The sequence below is a fragment of the Dioscorea cayenensis genome, chromosome 10 (assembly GCF_009730915.1).
Source record: "Dioscorea cayenensis subsp. rotundata cultivar TDr96_F1 chromosome 10, TDr96_F1_v2_PseudoChromosome.rev07_lg8_w22 25.fasta, whole genome shotgun sequence".
NCBI classification, from domain to species: Eukaryota; Viridiplantae; Streptophyta; class Magnoliopsida; order Dioscoreales; family Dioscoreaceae; genus Dioscorea; species Dioscorea cayenensis.
The window spans coordinates 2,542,938-2,560,965 of record NC_052480.1 but is presented as its reverse complement, the minus strand read 5'-3'; the positions used below and the strand labels follow the sequence as shown (position 1 = coordinate 2,560,965).

The 18,028-nt window shown below is 32.9% G+C and overlaps 1 protein-coding gene across 1 annotated transcript; it reads right to left on the bottom strand.

Annotated features, from left to right (window-relative positions):
• On the bottom strand, positions 1 to 4,281 carry LOC120270654 (furostanol glycoside 26-O-beta-glucosidase-like). The gene is made up of 13 exons (XM_039277714.1): positions 3,951 to 4,281; positions 3,373 to 3,442; positions 2,760 to 2,818; positions 2,542 to 2,617; positions 2,382 to 2,459; positions 2,214 to 2,301; positions 1,889 to 2,138; positions 1,699 to 1,814; positions 1,408 to 1,625; positions 1,300 to 1,331; positions 1,120 to 1,219; positions 926 to 1,034; positions 1 to 341 (listed from the first exon to the last, which is right to left on the bottom strand). The coding sequence occupies exons 1-13, from the start codon at positions 4,260 to 4,262 to the stop codon at positions 164 to 166; spliced, it is 1,686 nt and encodes a 561-aa protein (XP_039133648.1). The 5' UTR covers positions 4,263 to 4,281; the 3' UTR covers positions 1 to 163.
• Positions 4,282 to 18,028: the final 13,747 nt, after the last annotated feature.

The following is an 18,028-nucleotide window of genomic DNA, read 5'->3' as shown; positions in this document are numbered from 1 at the left end:
AATTTCAAAGGAAAGCAAGCAAATTTATTTTATTATTAATAATACTGATACAAGGATAGTCCATTCATTTTGAAGAAACAAACAGCATAACCAGTGCATTAAGAAGAGACACAAAGATAGTACAACATGCATCCATTATTACATTAGTAGTAATTAATGGAAGCTAGTTTTGAGGCTTTGGCTGCAGGAATTTAGAGAACCATTTTGCAGAGTCTTTTGGTGTGCGTTCCAAAGTGTTATAGTCCACATAATTGAGCCCAAACCTCTCCGTGTAACCTTTCTCCCATTCATAGTTGTCCATTAGAGACCATGCAAAGTATCCTTTCACATTTGCTCCCTCCCTGAAATCATTAATTAACAAGTGTTTATATTAACATGAACAATGAATAGTAGTTTAATTAAATTCTTTGTCTTTGTTTTCAATGAAGAAAATAAGAAGATATGTGAATACTTGGTTGATTACTACTGTTCTTAGCTCTGCCTGTTTTAATTTCTTGTGTTTTATTGAATGATGTTTCTGCAGTACTTGTTTAGTGTTGTCCTTGAATATATTTGTATTGATTAATTGCTTGTATTTCATCAAATGCAGATGATAATTAACAAGACAAGTCAGCAGACAAATATAGCTTCTTTGAATACTTGGTTTAGTGTGGTTCCTGAATCTATTGATGTTTAATTTCTTGTATTTCCTTAAAAACAGAAGAAAACAGAGATAGATCAGCAGATGAACATTGTTTCAGTAGAACTTCTTATTTATGTTTTAAAGTTCCTACTCTTTGCTTGAATGAAGAATATATAAGACATATATATACAGAAACAGATAAACATCATTTCGAAGATGATTATTTAGTATTGTTTTCTTATATTTACTAAAACAGAATAAGGAAACAAAGATAAATTTAGCTAAAAAAACATTGGCAATTACCTTATGGCATCACAAATTTCAGCTAGATGAACTGCAAGGTAGTTCTTTCTCATTTCATCAGCCAGAGCTTCCTCCTTCGGAATGTCAGACTTGTCAACATTGCTAATTCCTGTTACCATACAAGAATTTAATGTTAGACATACAAGCATATACTAATTCTTATATTTTTCTATTATATTTGGTTAATGCCCTACCATTCTCAGTAATGTAGATTGCCGGGTTTTCATATCGCCTCTTTATATATAACAGTAGGTCTCTGAGTCCTCTCGGATACACATAAATCCAGCTTCCATTCTGCTTATTGAGAATTCATAACATAAATGAATCTGTATATATATATATATTCTCTACTTTTAATGATAAACATTACTCACCGATACACCGATAGGAACCCCATCTTTCGCCTCTGCAGAAAAAGTTAAAAAGTACTAGTTAGAAAAAATTAGCCAAATAAAACTCTTTCAGTTTTTGAAAGAACTTGCCTAATTGTTCGGCATATGATTCATTGATATGGAGGAAAGGAGGTGCTTGAGAATACGGTACTTCACGAGCATATCTCGCCGTATAGTAATTGATACCGATGAAATCATATGATCCTTTAATCATATCTGCTTCTTCTTTACTGAATGTAGGCAGTCTATCCCTCACTATAGCTCTCATGTTAAATGGATAATCTCCATGCAACAATGGATCCAAGTACCTTAACAAAATATCATCAATAACATCAAACATAAAGTTCTAAGTTCATATATATAATATATACACACACTGACCATGCAAGCATGAAATCCAAAGCTCGGCTTGCCGCCTCGACATGTTTGTGTGTTTGGTCATAAGGATGATACCACATACAAACCAAAGTGATCCCGACTTGTCCTCCTTGCGTTCCCTGGAACGACAAGAAATTCATATTCATGTTTACCAAATTAATTGATTGCGAGACTATTAATATTGTTACATAACCTGATACTTGTCTTTGTAAAGTCTAGCGGCAGCTCCGTGAGCGAGCAGTAAATTATGTGTGACAATGTAAGGCTCGACGATTGAGTCACCGACTGAACAACCAAGGATCTGCGAGCACCGTCCGGGCGCGTGCCGTCCAAGACCATATCCCATGCTACTGAAACTCCATGGTTCATTCAAAGTGATCCAATGCTTAACTCTGTCTCCGAACTCTTTGAAACAAATTTCACAATAGTCCTTAAAATCAAACCTGATTAAAGTCTTTGATTAGTGATGTTTAACACTCTTTTTTACAATCAATTATGAATTTTATAATATTATTTACATTATCTTTTTATTGAGAAAGCCTCCGTATGCATCCTCAAGAGCCTGAGGGACATCCCAATGGAACAGTGTGACATAAGGTGTGATGCCTGTTTAATCATAAATTAAATTGATTAAATATGTAATTAATTAAGGCTTTAAAAAAAACAAAAAAAGTGAATATGCAAACCATTTTTGATTAATTCATTGATGAGATTGTTGTAGTATTTGATTCCTTCTTGATTAATGCCACCTTTCAGTGATCCCTCTTATAAGAATTAACAGAAATAAATTTAAAAAAAATGATTAAGTTGGGGAAATATAATTTTAGATATTAAATAAATACATACTTGGTAGAATTCTTGACCATGAAATGGAGAATCTATAGGAATCTAAGTTCATGTCCTTCAACAACTTCACATCTTCCTGTAAATAGTTAGAAGTTAAAAACTAATAAAAAAAATTAAATAAAAAATTGGCCAAAAATAAATTTTGAAGATTACTATTTGTATGTCAATATATATATATATATATATATATATATATATTATTTGTAGCTAGGAAATACTTTGTATCGATGATATGAATCCACGCCAATATTTCCATTGCTCCCGTCATCAATTTTTTCTGCAAAATATTTTAAAAAATAATTAAACATGCTCATAATAAATTTAATAAATATTGTTATAAATATAAAGGAGTTTTCTTTTTGGTATTTTATGATGTATTGAATTATATATATATAGAATTATATATATATATATATATATATATATATATAAATACTGCCACTGAAACTAATTTTAAAAATTGTCAAACACTTTTATTTATTCATTTATTTTCATTCATTTACTTATAGATTTATTTATATTTCTTTGATTACAAATCAACTGTAAATTTTTTAAGAAAAAAAAATTGTAAAAGATAGGTTGATCTTTTAATTTTTTTTAGTGGGCTTCTGTTTAATATATATATAGTTTTAGACAAGTATTAGATTACCTTTCTTTTGTTGGGGTATAATAAAAAATAGAAAATCAAACCCAGTGATTATTATGCAAATATTTTCTTGTTAATTAATAAATTCAAACTTATTTATTCTTATATTAACTACTGAATTAAGAAGAAGAGGTGTTCATTATTCATTGCAAGATATAAAAATATATATATATATATATATATACCAGGGTGTTGTTGGGCGAAAGTGTCCCAAATGCTTGGCCCTCTCCCTCCTTCATTCCAAGCTCCTTCTATCTGCAACAAAATCATCCACGCACATATTTCATTTATATATATAAAGATCATATGGGTACATTCACAAAGACATTTTGATTTGAAAAAGTATGAGTGAGAGTAAGGATGAAAATGATAGACACATATTGGTGTATAAACAATATTATAAATAGTAATGATTGATGATTTGATGATTCATAATTAACTTGCGTAAATTTGAAATCAGAGAACGTGTGAAAAACACAGCCTTTATATATATATATATATATTACTAATTTTTAGTGCAAGATCAATAAAGGAAAACCAAGAAAATCCTCTTGACTAGAGACTCAAGCTTCATATCTATTGTCCATAACTCTTAAAAAATAAAAGTAAAAATCCGTTACCACCTTGCTTGTGTTTATGATGATTCTTTCATCCCTTGTTTTAATATTTAAAAAAAAATTATATTACTTGATTACTATGAATTCTTCAACAAATTTTTTTTCTTGTTTTTTTAATACTTATATATCATGAGGAAATTAATAACCTGATAAGCAGCAGTGGCAGCACCAAAAGCAAAGCCAGGAGGGAAGCTCTGCCTGCCAAAAGCCACAGCTGCATCAGTAGTGGTTTGAGGAGCACTGGTTTGGACTGAGATATTTCCTCCTCTCAAACACACAATGTTGCCACCTCTACCACTTGTTCTTCTTGAGTTGTTTTTGCTTCTTGGTATGGATGAGTGTTTATTAAAGGAAAAGGAAAGCCATGCTGGTTTTCCTACAGCTAATAATGAAGCACCGGAATTAGTTAGGGAGAAAGTGGTGGGAGACAAGGAAATTGGTTGAAAGACTGAGGCCATTGTTAATGGTTTTTAAGTGAGGTCGGTGCACTTAAAGCAGGGTCTGTGGGTGGTCTTTTATAGGCGCAACATGTGTGAGCTTGTGGGCATTAATTATTGGAATTTAAAAACTTATTTTTATTTTATTTTTTAACTCCGACCCCAATGAAAGACAGTAAACACAGTTGAATTAGAAGTGAGTAGTTTAGGGATCAACTATTACGTTCACGGCATTTGTTATTATTATTATTCTGTTGTGGGTCTAAACAAAATACTCCCTCTATTTTTTTATCTGTCGTGGTTAACCGAATCTCACATACCAAAAAACTTAGTTATTTTATAAAATTTTATAAAAAAATAGTTAACTTTTTCAAAATTACCCATAATTTATATCTTCACATTTCGCTCTCATATTTAATTCTAAAAAGGAATTGAATAGAATGTCAAGAGTAATTTTGGGGAAAAAAATAATAAATGCTACTTATGTTAAAAAATGACAGATAAAAATAAACATGGACTTGTGACTGCAGATAAAAAGGAACGGACGGAGTAATTAATTTTATAAGCACTACAAGTGATATTTCTTCATGTCAGCCTTTCTTCATCCCCGATAGATCAAGTGACTTATTAAGTCCCTATGCTGGGAATGGCCATGGAATAAAACGAGAATGGTGAGCCTTTCCCCACTTACTCTTTCATCTCAGATGGAGATTCTTTGTTCTCGCCCTAATTGGGCAATTGAGGAAAAGAAAGCCTCTCTTTTGGTCTCGCATGAATACCCACTTTGTCCCTTCTAATTAAAAAAACAAAAATCTAAAATATGTTTTTACTTTTTTTTATTTTAATACTATATTATATATATGCTTTATTTATGAATATTCACAGATTCAAAATCTATAAATATTCAAGATGGACCATTGAATTAAAATCCAACAACGATATTATTGTATTATATTTATAAATAATACTCCATCTCCCTGGCTTCAATTGACATAAACTCTCTCTATATATATTTATATAATTTTATTTGGGGAGAAGAAAAGTACTCCCTCTCCCCACAACAGGAAGAGGAAAGGGTTTCCTCTCCCCATACCCAACTCAATCCCTGCTCCACGCCAAGCTCTGCCCTGTACGTTTTTTATTTAAGTATAAAAAAAAATGGCGTTTTTATCATGGAAATTTTATTGATAAATAATGGTGTATGGCTATTTACTTTTTTTAAGTGCAAGTTGTGACAATTTTTTTTTTAAAAAAAAAGTTGGCACATGCATGAGATCGCTTTTGGTTGGGTGTGAATTAATGAGGGGGAAATGAAATCTGCCCACGTGACAAATAATATTATTTTTTAAAATAATATATTATCTTTGCAAATTCCATCCTATTTTACAACATTACCACTCAATCAATCATTGTGCATATTATATTTGTATTTATAATTGGACGAGTGACACCAATCAATGATCTCAAATCTTTATATGTATATTTAACAAAAAAATCATAAAGTACAATTAAATAATGTATAAAACATATGAAATAAAGAGAAATTGAGTTTATATTTTTCAAAAAAAGGAAAATTTGGGTTATTAAGATGATGTTGTTGTGAATAAGAAAAAGTCAAGGATAGAAAGAAATGGTTTGTATTATTTTATAGCTCAACATGTATGAATAATTAAAACTAAATAAAATATCAAATATTATTTACAAGTTGTAGTAAAATAGAAATGCATAAGAATCTCTCTGGAAGTTGACATATGTATATTATATTAATCTGTACTGTTATTAAAAATATATGCATCTTTTAAAAATCTTTATTTTTTTAGGTGTCTATACAAAAAAATAATAAAAGTACTCAAGTCCCAAATGACCACTTTGAGCTTTTCAAACAACCCATAAGTCCTTATAATTCCTTTTTTTAATAATTATTTTTTTGTAAAATTATAATTTTATTTTTATCTTAGAACCTATTATGTTTTTTCATGTCCTAAGCCCTAAACAAAATATTTCTTTTAAAAAAAACCTAAGCCTTTGGTGATCATTGGTTAGAGAAAGCTTTTACAAATATTCTTAAATTTCAGAAGTTCTACATAATATCTAAAAACTATTTTTATAAGGTTTTCTTCCATAATTCCTTATAATATTTAGGCATTTAAACCTGTATAATTGTGGAACATAAATAAAATAATATAAGAAGACAAAACAAAAATCTTAAATCATTAAAAACAAAATAAAAATATGTTTTAAATATTGATTAGAAACATATTGAATATGTTCATGAGAAAAAAATTCCAATTATTAGAGATCTACGTGAAAGTTTTTAAATTTAATTAATTCTAATTAAAATAAACACTTCAACATTAAAATCTCTAATACCATTATATAAGGACCTATTTTGGGTGTATATATATATATATATATATTTAACAGATAATTACCTATAAGTCCCCTAAAAATCCGTTGAAGTTTGCTTATCCCTCAAAGATCCCTCCCTTTCAATAAAATCTCCATCAAGTCCAGATGCCAGTAATGGAGATGACTATGCAATTAAGTGGCCGTGAAAATGACCTCTTTGCCTCTTATTTAACTTCCATTCTTCTTCTCCTTCTTCTTTCGACTTTTTTCATGAGACATTGCCAACCGGAGTTCTGTTCGTACTCTTGGCTTTCGACCGAAGTTCCTACAAACTCGTGAGCCTTCCGGCAAGCCACAAAGCACCTTGTTCAACTTCCATTCTTCTCCTTCTTCTTTTGCCGACGACTTTCTTCGAGAGACTTGCCAACCGAAGTTCTTTTCAAACTCTCGGCTTTTAACCAAAGTTCCAACAAACTTGTGAGCCTTTCTGCAAGCCAAAAACCAAGCGAAAGGTAAGGAGAAGTCGCTCGAGTTTCTACATATTGTTATTGTGTGCTTTTCGTGTGTATTTTTTTTGGGTTTCCTGTGTAGAATCTGACTTTCGGCGGTGTTTACAGGGTTTTAGGCTTTCATGTGTATTATTTGGGGTTTTTGGGTTTTTATGTGTAATATATTTAGAACGATAATGGGTTTCAGGCTTTCTTTTTTCTCCAACAGTTTAAGATTGGAGACAACATGCTAACGTTCTGGCCTGAGGACGTTGCGGTCGTTATGGCGCCCCTTGCGTGGGAGACATTGTCTCCTTCATGACCACCGTCTTCATAGGCACCATCATTGTGTTCTTCATGGCCACCATCTTCTTGCCGAACATCTTGTTCGCAAACATCTCCCAGAACAACATGAAAGAATGAGACAAAGAAGAAGAACAACGATAAGGAGAAGAAGAAGAAGAAGAAGAAGAAGAAGGGAGGAAAAGAGGGCATTCCCGCTATTACAAAGAAAAATGAGTAATGGATACCACGGCGGGGATTCAAAAGAAAGCTGTGTAAAAGAGAGGGATTATATGGGAAGTGCAAATATCAGAACTGCAAATGAAAAATAAAGCTTTGCAAAGATTTATAAATAAATTTTTTTAAAAGGCATATTTTATGGACCATATGTTTTTTTTTTTGTAAATAATAATATTATAAAATTGCATATCTATCAGTCAGTCAACTTTATAGTGCCAAGAAAAGGACCTATTCTTATAAAGATGAGATCTTATCCACACCTTTATTTATTTATTAGAAATAATAATAGTAATAATAATAATCACAGTCATAATCATAAATGAATAAATAAATAATATAATATAATATAGGTATAATCACCAAAATAGTCAATTTACTTTTTCAAAAACAGAGGAACGAGCATTTCTGAATAGAGAGACAAAAAAGAAAGAGAGAAAAATATAGAGGGACCAACTAGAGTATTAAAACCATGAAAGAGATCAGCTGATTGTTTGATTTTATGTAAAATTAAAAAAAAAGGGACCAAATAGCTTTGTATGTTTTTAAAGCATCCCCGTTTTAAATTCAATATTTTTTAATTTGATTATATTTTTATGAAATTATATTTTTATTTTTTATGACCATGATTTTCTAAAATTATATTTTATTTTTATAAAACTTTTGTAGGGTTTGTATACTATGTGCATCCTTAAAAGATCGTTTAAATTTATGTATTTTTAAAAAACAATTATGTATATCATTTAAAAAATTAGTTGTTCTTTATATGCGGTTAAATTTTAAAAAATTAAAATGATGAAAAAAAACCAAAGCCTTTAATGATCACAGTTAGTGAAATTATGAATATCCTTAAATTTTCAGAAAATTAAATATAATATCCAAATACTAATCTGAATCTTGGATAGACTTTTATCTAAGTTTTAGATCTATATAATTATAAAATATAAATAAAATAAAAAACTACAAAAAAAATCAAATATCATTATTTGACAAATTAAATATATAATATTAGAAGCAATGTTATTATTTTATTAAATATATTAATGAGATGCCGGGAGCATGAGGAAAGATTCCAATTATCATAGATTTATAATATTTTTACATTTAATTAATATTAATTATTATATTAATGATATTTATTTATCAATATTTTTTAAATTGATAATTAAATAGATTTATTTAAAATAATTAATAAAAAAATTATAAAAAGATCTATAAGAGATAAGTTTAGTGATTGGTTGATATCATGGAGTGTTTACTAAACATAAGCAAAAAAAATGGTCATTTTATATTAAAAAAAAGTATATATATATATATATATATATACATATATTTTGTAACTAAATAAAGTTATTTTTTAACAAATGTATATAAAACAAAAAGTTGTTTTATATACATTTAATATTTGAATTTATCAGACAATTCTTCTTTTTCTAACCGTTTATTTTTTAGTTAATGCAACTTACTATGCCAGTTTATTCCATTTTACACCATATACTTCCCGCTTAAAATTATGGGTTTTCATTTAAAATACTGAGAGACAATTCTGTCAACATTGGCTACGTTTATATCTACATCAGACACTTTTATGTCAGAAAGATCTAAAAAGTAACTTGTTAGGAAAAAAACCTTCTAATAATACTCAGGGGCCGTTTGGTTCGCGGTAATGTAGAAAGATTACCACGTGTTACGTGGTAATCTAAAAATATTACCACGTTTGGTATTGCACAAGTGGTAATCTGGATGGTAATATCACATTACCAACTTATAAATATTACCAAAAAAGTGGTAATCCCATTACCACCAAATTTGGTATCTATCTTGGATTACCGTGGTAATCTTATAACTTTGTATATTTTAACAAATAGATTACCATGACAACCAAACACGGTAATGAATTATTCCCTGTAATAAAAGTTCCCAACCAAACATGGTTATATTAAATTACCACAATATTCCCAACCATATAACATTCCCACTCATATTACCATGGTAATCTCGTTACGTGGTAATATGTCATTACCATGAACCAAACGGCCCCTGAGTCATGGGTTTTTTTTTATGAATACCTTAACTTTAGAGAAACTATTTATTTATTACCATAATTTTTTAAAAAAAAATTGGATTAATGAAAAAATTTTCCCCTCATATTATGCTACTTCGCCTATATATAATGAGTGAGGTTTTCTTTTTAAGGATTTGTTTAGTATAAAAAAAATTTGAAGATAAATTTGGGAATGACCTTCAAGTTAATTTCACATGAATTACAATCAAAAATTTATAGGTATATATATTTCAAAACATTTTTCTCTTATTTAAATATTAATTTAAATATTTTTTTATTAATTTGTTATTTTATTTTTGTTTATATCTTTAATTTTTTGCATTGATTGATGGAAGAACATAACTCTAACCGGAAGAGAACAAGGAGATTGTATTAGTATATCAACGGCCTTTGGGATCAATTGATATCGGGCTCTATGCGTAGGGGCGTTCATTTCGGGGATGACCCGAGATCAAACCTCATGTCCTACGCAAGGTGAGAGCACGTGGGTTGGCGTTAAGACTTGCTCCCTATACGTGCATGTCCCTGGGGTTCTGATGCTTGTCGCCTTTCTCAAAAAAAAGAAAAAAAAGATTGTATTGTATACTTTTTTACCTCCTAGAATAATAATAATAATAATAATAATAATAATAATAATAATAATAATAATGGTTTAAGAAAATAATTTTTTTTAGATAATTTTTTTTTAAAGAAGGATTTTTGAGATATTAACCAATTTACAGGGCCTTCTGAATTTTAGACATGACTGATGGTTTTATATATATATATATATAGAAAACATCAACTGTGGACGTTCGTAGCAACGTCCGCAGTTGAACACAGTATTAATTAGGGTGCTATAGTGAGGCCTAATTATGGGTTAGCTGGGTTGATTAGTTTTGATTTTGTTTATAAATTTTCCCTGCAGATTTTGTAGGGTTGGACGGTCCAGATTTGTTTAGTTACTATGCATAAATTTATTGAACGGCCCAAATCAAATTATTGTGCATCCCATTTTTTTACTGTGCTGCTGTTTATAAGCACAGTAAAACTATTTATCATATCGTGATCAACCATTGGATCGAAATCCAACGGATGATATCAATTATCAAATCGTGATCAACTGTTGGATCGAAATCCAATGGATGATATCAACGTAGAATTCAATTTAAGCTCATATATATATATATATATATATATGTATATATATCAATATATATAATATATTATTAACGTAACAGTGACATGTCTAATCACATAAACTTTAAGCATGAACAAATTTATATAATTTAGAAAGTAAAATAACATGCTTGTTTTACGAGAAAAATAAAATGACTTGAAAATGATGAACAATTCACAGTAACGAATTAATGCAGTGTATTGATTACAGTTACATTATTTCCCATTAAATTTTAACACCTTTTAATTTATCATATACCTTATAGTGTAAAATAAAATATTAATAAGTAATTATTTTATTTATAAATTTATTTAAAAATCTAAAATTATTATAGGATAAGATGTGCTTTTTTTAGAAAATAACAATTACCTCTCCTAACTTTTAGTATCCTTAAAAACCCCTTCTTTTTTCTCAACTGACTTTTCAACCCATTATACATTCAATTAAAATTTTTATGGACAATATTACCCTTGCATGGGAAGTTGTGGACAACCACTATATAGTGCGAAATGACCATCATGCCCATTATGTAACCATTTTGGTACTTGAGAAGATAAAAACCGTAAGATAAACATGTAGTATTCATCTTTATTGAGCGAAACTTTTTTCCTCTCTTCGGCCTTTCATCTACTTGCAAGAGAGGACCCGCACTTCTTTTCCTTGTTCTCCAAACGTTTGATCCCCAAAGATACTGTGTTATGGAGAAAATAGTTACTAGAAGCAAGCTTCCTTAGGACCTATGTTGTCATTCCTTGAACGCAATGAGGTGAACTTTGCTCTCCGCTCATTTCTCTTCTCCTTCTTACCGAGTCTTGGATACATTCTTTGGCTTTCAATACTGACCTTGGACCTCCTGTCAAATTAACGTCCTTCTCATGTTGGTAAGCTTCTTTCTTTTTCTAGTTTCTGATCTTCCTTCTTGCTTTAGAAACTATAGATTCCTATTCAAGTCCAGGCTCCAACAATGGCAATGGAAGAAGGACCACCTTAGATAGATTCTGATTTCAAGTCCTTGTTCAATGTTGATGGGTCACTGGGCTTACAATAAGTCATTAAGAATTTGTTTTATAGTTTTACATTATATGTTAATGCGTATCTTATTAAGTTTAGTAGTTTCTGTTTAATAGTTTTGGGTTTCTGTTTACGAATACGCTTTTTACGTTTAACAATAGTTGTTTTGTTTAAGTTATCTTGTTTCCATTTATCAATCCTGGTTTATGTTTTCGTTTAATAGTCTTGGTTTTTGTTTAACAATATTTGTTTTTTTTGTTTAAATTATCTTGTTTCCATTTATCAATCCAGGTTTATGTTTAAGCTAACGCGCTCATCCATTGCAACATAGATCACATAAAAACGATCATATGAGAAGCAACAACAACCATTCAAATCGATTCTAGCCAAAATCAAACAACTAAAATTAGTAACAAATCAATAAAATGATCTAATAAAGATTCGATCTTCAAAGTCAAATACCAAAGCCATCACCAAATCAATTAAACAAAATAGAAAAAACAAGAACAAGAACTTTAGGGAATCAGAACGTAAAAGAGTTACCTTTTCATAGGTATATGGATCAATCTCTCCGGCTCCGAGTTGAATGAGGCGGCTGAGAGAAATGATACATCTTTTTGCCTCCGAGCTTTGCAAAGTAAAGGATTAAATGCTCATTCGCATATTACCCCCTCAAATCCTCTCTAATTCTCAATTAATTCTTGTTCACAATCTCTCTCTCTCTCTCTCTCTCTCTCTCTCTCTCTCTTCGTTTTTTTAGTATTAAATGTTTTTTAGTATTAAATGACCATCTAATTTATCTGATTATTTGCATATTACCCCCTCAAATCCTCTTTAATTCTCAATTAATTCTTGTTCTATAAACTTTAGACTATTTTACAGTAATCCTTTAAATCATGCAAATTTTTATCAATATTTTCCTTTGAATTTAAAAATTATTATCCCCTCAAATCCTCTCTAATTCTTAATTAATCCTTGTTCGGGTTTCAAAATTATCTTTATTTAAAATATGATTTAATGAAATGTGAATTTGAATATTAGTTGTTAGAAGTTGAAGATGTAAATTAAATATAAAAATAAATTTTAACCTTTTACGTTTAACAATAGTTGTTTTTATTTAAGTTATCTTGTTTCGTTTATCAATCACGGTTTCCGTTTAATTTAACATGTTTCCATATAACAATCTCGGTCACTGTTTAAATTTACTCGTTTATATTTATCTAATCACGTTAAAGCACATTGTTAAATGTTTTACTTTTAATTTGTTGGGTTTCAATAGTTTTACAATATATATTAATGCGTATCTGATTAAGTTTGCTAGTTTGTGTTTAATAGTTTTGGTTTCTATTTGTAAATACATTTTTTATAGTTAACAATAGTTTTTTTATTTAAGTTATCTTGTTTCCGTTTATCATCTGGGTTTTTGTTTAGTGATATATGAACTAAAATATTGAGGCTGAGGCTGTGTTATGGATCTTTGAGCAATTAAGAACAAGAACTAAGATCCCAACCTTTAAACTCAGATCTCACTGAGAATTCTATTAAAATCAAGCAATCAATTACCAGTTTTCTCTAAATCAAAGAGAAATAGCACTATGAACTCCGATCTCTACTCAATCATCATTCATCAAGAGTTCCACAGACTCAATAACAATCAACGACGAAGAGTTTCGAGGGGACAAATGCTAAAAACAATAAGAAGATAACTAGGGAAAATTACTTCCCAAATCCTACCGAAAGAAGATCCACTCATCGGAAGTTCGCGGAAAATGGTCGGAAATCCTTCGAGCTTCATTCCATTCAGAACCGGGCCCAACCACTCACGGACTACACATACCCCTTCCCCTCTTTCTTTCCCTCTTTAATGTTCTCTTTCCCAGTTTGGATTACGAGATCCATTCACCATTCTTCATAATCTCTTATTTCATTGGTCCACGTCGACTCTTTGTAACAAACCCGTCAAGGCGCGAGCTTCTCTTCTTCACCCTCTGTCCACGTCCACCAATCGTTGTCTCCTAGCCTCATTCCTCCAATCGAGATTCAAATAACTCCCTGGCTGATGTGGCTGGCAGCCTCCTTCTCAAGTGCTCACTATTTAAAATCTCCATCACTGGCGCCAAGCTCTATCCCGCCATAACAGGCTGCGCCATTGTTCTTATTTATAATTACCTTTCAAAGTGAAGAGGATCAAAACCCAACGACATATCAAAGAGGAAGTAGTTTCTGCACAAGGGGACTGATGAGGCTGGATCACATTTGAGAATCTCTCTGATGCCAGATCCCACCCTTGCAAACACAACCTGCAAAGATTCTCAAGAAACAAAAAGCAGTACTGACACTAGACTTGATTAAAAGCAACCTGAACCTCAAAGATTCAATTACAACAGACACTCACACCACCACATTAAGAACTCAAGCTTAAAGTAACAGATAAAGAGAGATCAGAGGCTAGATGCCCGGAGATCTCCAAAACACCTCACTCACACAAGGAGGAAGATGAACAGGGAAAAAGGAATCAAAGAGTTTCAATAATTGCCTCCATTCCCAGTTGACGTATAAGTTTAGAAATTAATTGAAGAGGGACCTGCTGTATGCACTTACAGGTGAGAGCTTTGAATTAATTCTTCTGCATGTAGAATGACAGAAAAGAACCCTTACCTCTCCGAGTGTACCCAACTTAACGATCGGAGGGCACTTAATGTAAATTCACATCTCACCGTTTTTCCCTCCATTCGGATTAACTAAAAAGACAATACAACCCTTATCCCTCGATCAGAACAACGATGTGCATGCGAGGGTAACTAATGTAATTTCACTCTTTTTGAATCCCAGCTTTTTACCAAAATGCCCTTCCTTGCTCGAGTAACCACCTTAGCCTGTCGGGGTTATCGATGACATTTCTCCAGTGCTCTAGCTTCCCAATCTCGACCCTTCTTACTCTTTCATTGTTGCGGCAATTTTGAGATATCACTGCAACAATTACCTTCCCTCCAGAGAAGCCTTGTCCTCAAGGATTCAAAGAACAAAATTCTGGATACTGGGCCTGCAGCACATCATAGAATTCCCAGGTAGCTTCTTCTGGAATAGAATCAGACCATTGCACCAGTACCTTCACTCCAGCTTTATTAAACCTCTTCACCAATTGCCGATCTAGGATGGCCACCGGAATCTTCTGTTTTTCTGGAAGGGTGCTCAGAAAGTTGGGCCATTTCGCTGTGGATTGTTGGTCACCTATCTTCTTTTTTAATTGGGAGATATGAAAAACATTATGGATTTTTAGCCTCGATTGGGGAAGGCTGCAATCTATAGGCAACAGTACCCACTCTCTCTGTGACTTCATATGGGCCAAAATATTTTGGAGATAACTTGTGATTCACCCTCTGGGCTACGGACATCTGCCTATAAGGTTTGCAGATTCTCCCTCAGTGACTTCAACATGCTCTCTCTAGCCAGCAAGCTCCTATCCAGCACCTCCAGTTTCGAAGTGGTGGTCTTATATGGTAAATGCATTGGAGGAGCCTTACCATAAACTGCTTCAAAAGGTGAGATCTTAATGGATGAATGATAGCTATCTTTGTTGTACCACCACTCGACCCTAATGGAAGCCACCGCTCCGGTCCTTGGGTTTTTCTCCGACATGCATCATGAAATCTTGTTCTAAAGCATCGATTCACTACCTGCATCGACCATCGATTGGGGATGGTATGCTGTGGAATACTTGAGTTTCACTCCTTGAAGCTTAAACAGCTCCTTCCAAAATTGACTCAAAAATATTGGATCCCTGTCACTGATAATTGACTTCGGCAATCCATGTAGCTTGTAAAATTGATCCAAGAAGAGTTGAGCCACCGAAACTGCAGTGTAAGGATGAGAGAGGGCAATAAAATGAGCATACTTACTCATCTTGTCCACAATCACTAGAATGGCATCCTTCCCATGTGAATTGGGTAGGCCAGTTATAAAGTCCATGCTAATCTCCTCCCATATGCCCTCGGGTATTGGTAATGGTTGTAGAAGCCCAGCAGGAGAAGTGTTGTCTGCTTTATTTTTCTGGCAAACCTCACAATTCTGCACATATTTCTTAATGTCCCCCTTCATCCCTTTCCAATAAAATTGGTCACTTTGTTGTCATTATACTCTTGAGTTTCTTGAAAATTTGCCGTCTTTGCTCTCATTCCGATTAAAGTTTGTTCTTCTTGATGAATTCGAGTTAGAGGTCTAGATAGTATGCCATACCCCTTGATAAACCTTCTATAGTAGCTCGTCAATCCTAGGAATCCCTCAGCTCCTTGATGTTCCTGGGAATGGGCCAATTGTCAATAGCTTCTATCTTGGTTGTATCCATCTCTACCCCTTGCCTAGTAATTACATGACCCAAATAATCAATCTTGGTGGCAGCAAATGTGCATTTACTCCTCTTGGCAAAGAGTTGGTTGTTCTGAGAGTTTCGATCTTGTTTTTCGAGATCTTTGCGAGATGATTTTTCCCGGTATTCTTGTATACCAAGATGTCATCAAAAAACACTAGCACAAATTTCCTCAAAAATTCTCTGAAGACCTTGTTCATGAGACTCTGAAAGGTCGATGGAGCATTGAAAGTAAGTCAAAGGGCATCACTAAAAAAATTCATAATGACCCCTCATGTAGTGCGGAATCTTTGTCTTGGTAATGTCTTTCTCCTCCATTACGATTTGGTGATAACTGACCTAAGGTCCAATTTAGAAATATTCGACACCATGTAGTTCATCCAAAAAGCTCTTCGATGAGAGGTATAGGGAAATTTGTCCTTGATGGTCTTCTCATTAATGGCCCGGTAGTCGATGCAAAGTCTCCAACTGTTGTCTTTCTTCCTGACTAACACAATGGGTGCTGAGAAAGGGCTTGAGCTGGGCCTAATAATTCCCTTGTTCGACATTTCCTTGACCATCTCTTCAATGATATTTTTTTACGGAAAAGTTTGGGTACCATGAGGGCCCGACAACGATAGGATCGGGTCCCTTCCTTCAAGGTGATCTTATGATCATGGCATCTCACTGGAGGTAGCTGCTCAACTTCTCTAAAAACATCCTCGTAAGATTGCAACAATTGATCCAAGCTGGGCTCGATTGCTTGAAAGTAATTGTGTGCGCGCCTTGATTGGACCCTTCCTTCTCACCACGATCTTCACGAATCATGACTAGGGAGCACGCGTTTTGCATGGCATAATTCAGAGGGAAGACGTAGTGATTTTACCAGTGACTTGCATTGCATCATCTGCATCCGAGGTTGAGGAGATCCTCTTAGGACCACCTTCTTATGGTTCACCTTGAACTCCATCCTTAGTTCACTGAAATTCCACAGTATAGATCCTAATAAGATCAGCCACTGAATTCCCAGCACTACCTGACAACCCTCCAGTGGTAGTATCATGAAATCTGATGTGAACTCCACCCCTTGCATTCTCCATCTCAGTCCAGAACATATTTGATCACATTTAATCTTCTCCCCGTTTGCCACCACCACAGTCATGGAAGAATGATCAGTCATCTCACATCCCAGTTGTTGAGCTGTGAACTGGTCAATGAAGTTGTGTGTGCTCCCTGAATCAATTAAGATGTGCACCTTTTGCCCATTTACTGATCCACTGACTCTCATTGTGTTATAATCTGCTAGAGTCTGTATACACGATAAGGCCTTCATGGAAATGATAGCTGATGTCTCTTCACTTTGGATTCGAGTATCCCTTACGGTTCCTTGATTTCCATTTCTTCATCCTCTTCAACTTCCTCATCTCCTATTACTTCAAAAGTCGTATAATTTCTTCATTTTACAAGTATGGCCTGTAGTGTATTTCTCATCACACCAGTAACACAACCCCTTTCTCCTCTTCTCCTCTAGTTCCCCACTAGACATCTTCTTGAATGGCCTGAATCCCGAGCTCTTGGAGTTCCTGTTAGTATTTTCTACTGAAGTGGACTCAATAGGCTTCTTGGAATTGGATAACAAGGGTACATTTCCTACTCTTGCCACAGACTTCCCTCTTCTCGAGCATTCTCTATAGTCGCTTCTTGTATCTTTGCGGACTGATAGCTTCTTGTAGGGTTTGCGGTCCGAGCAATTTGATAGTGTCTTTGATTTCCCCTTGAGTCCACCCATGAACAAGCTCAAGATGTGGCCATCCAGAGATTTCAATTACGTTAAGAAGTTCTTGAACTTGA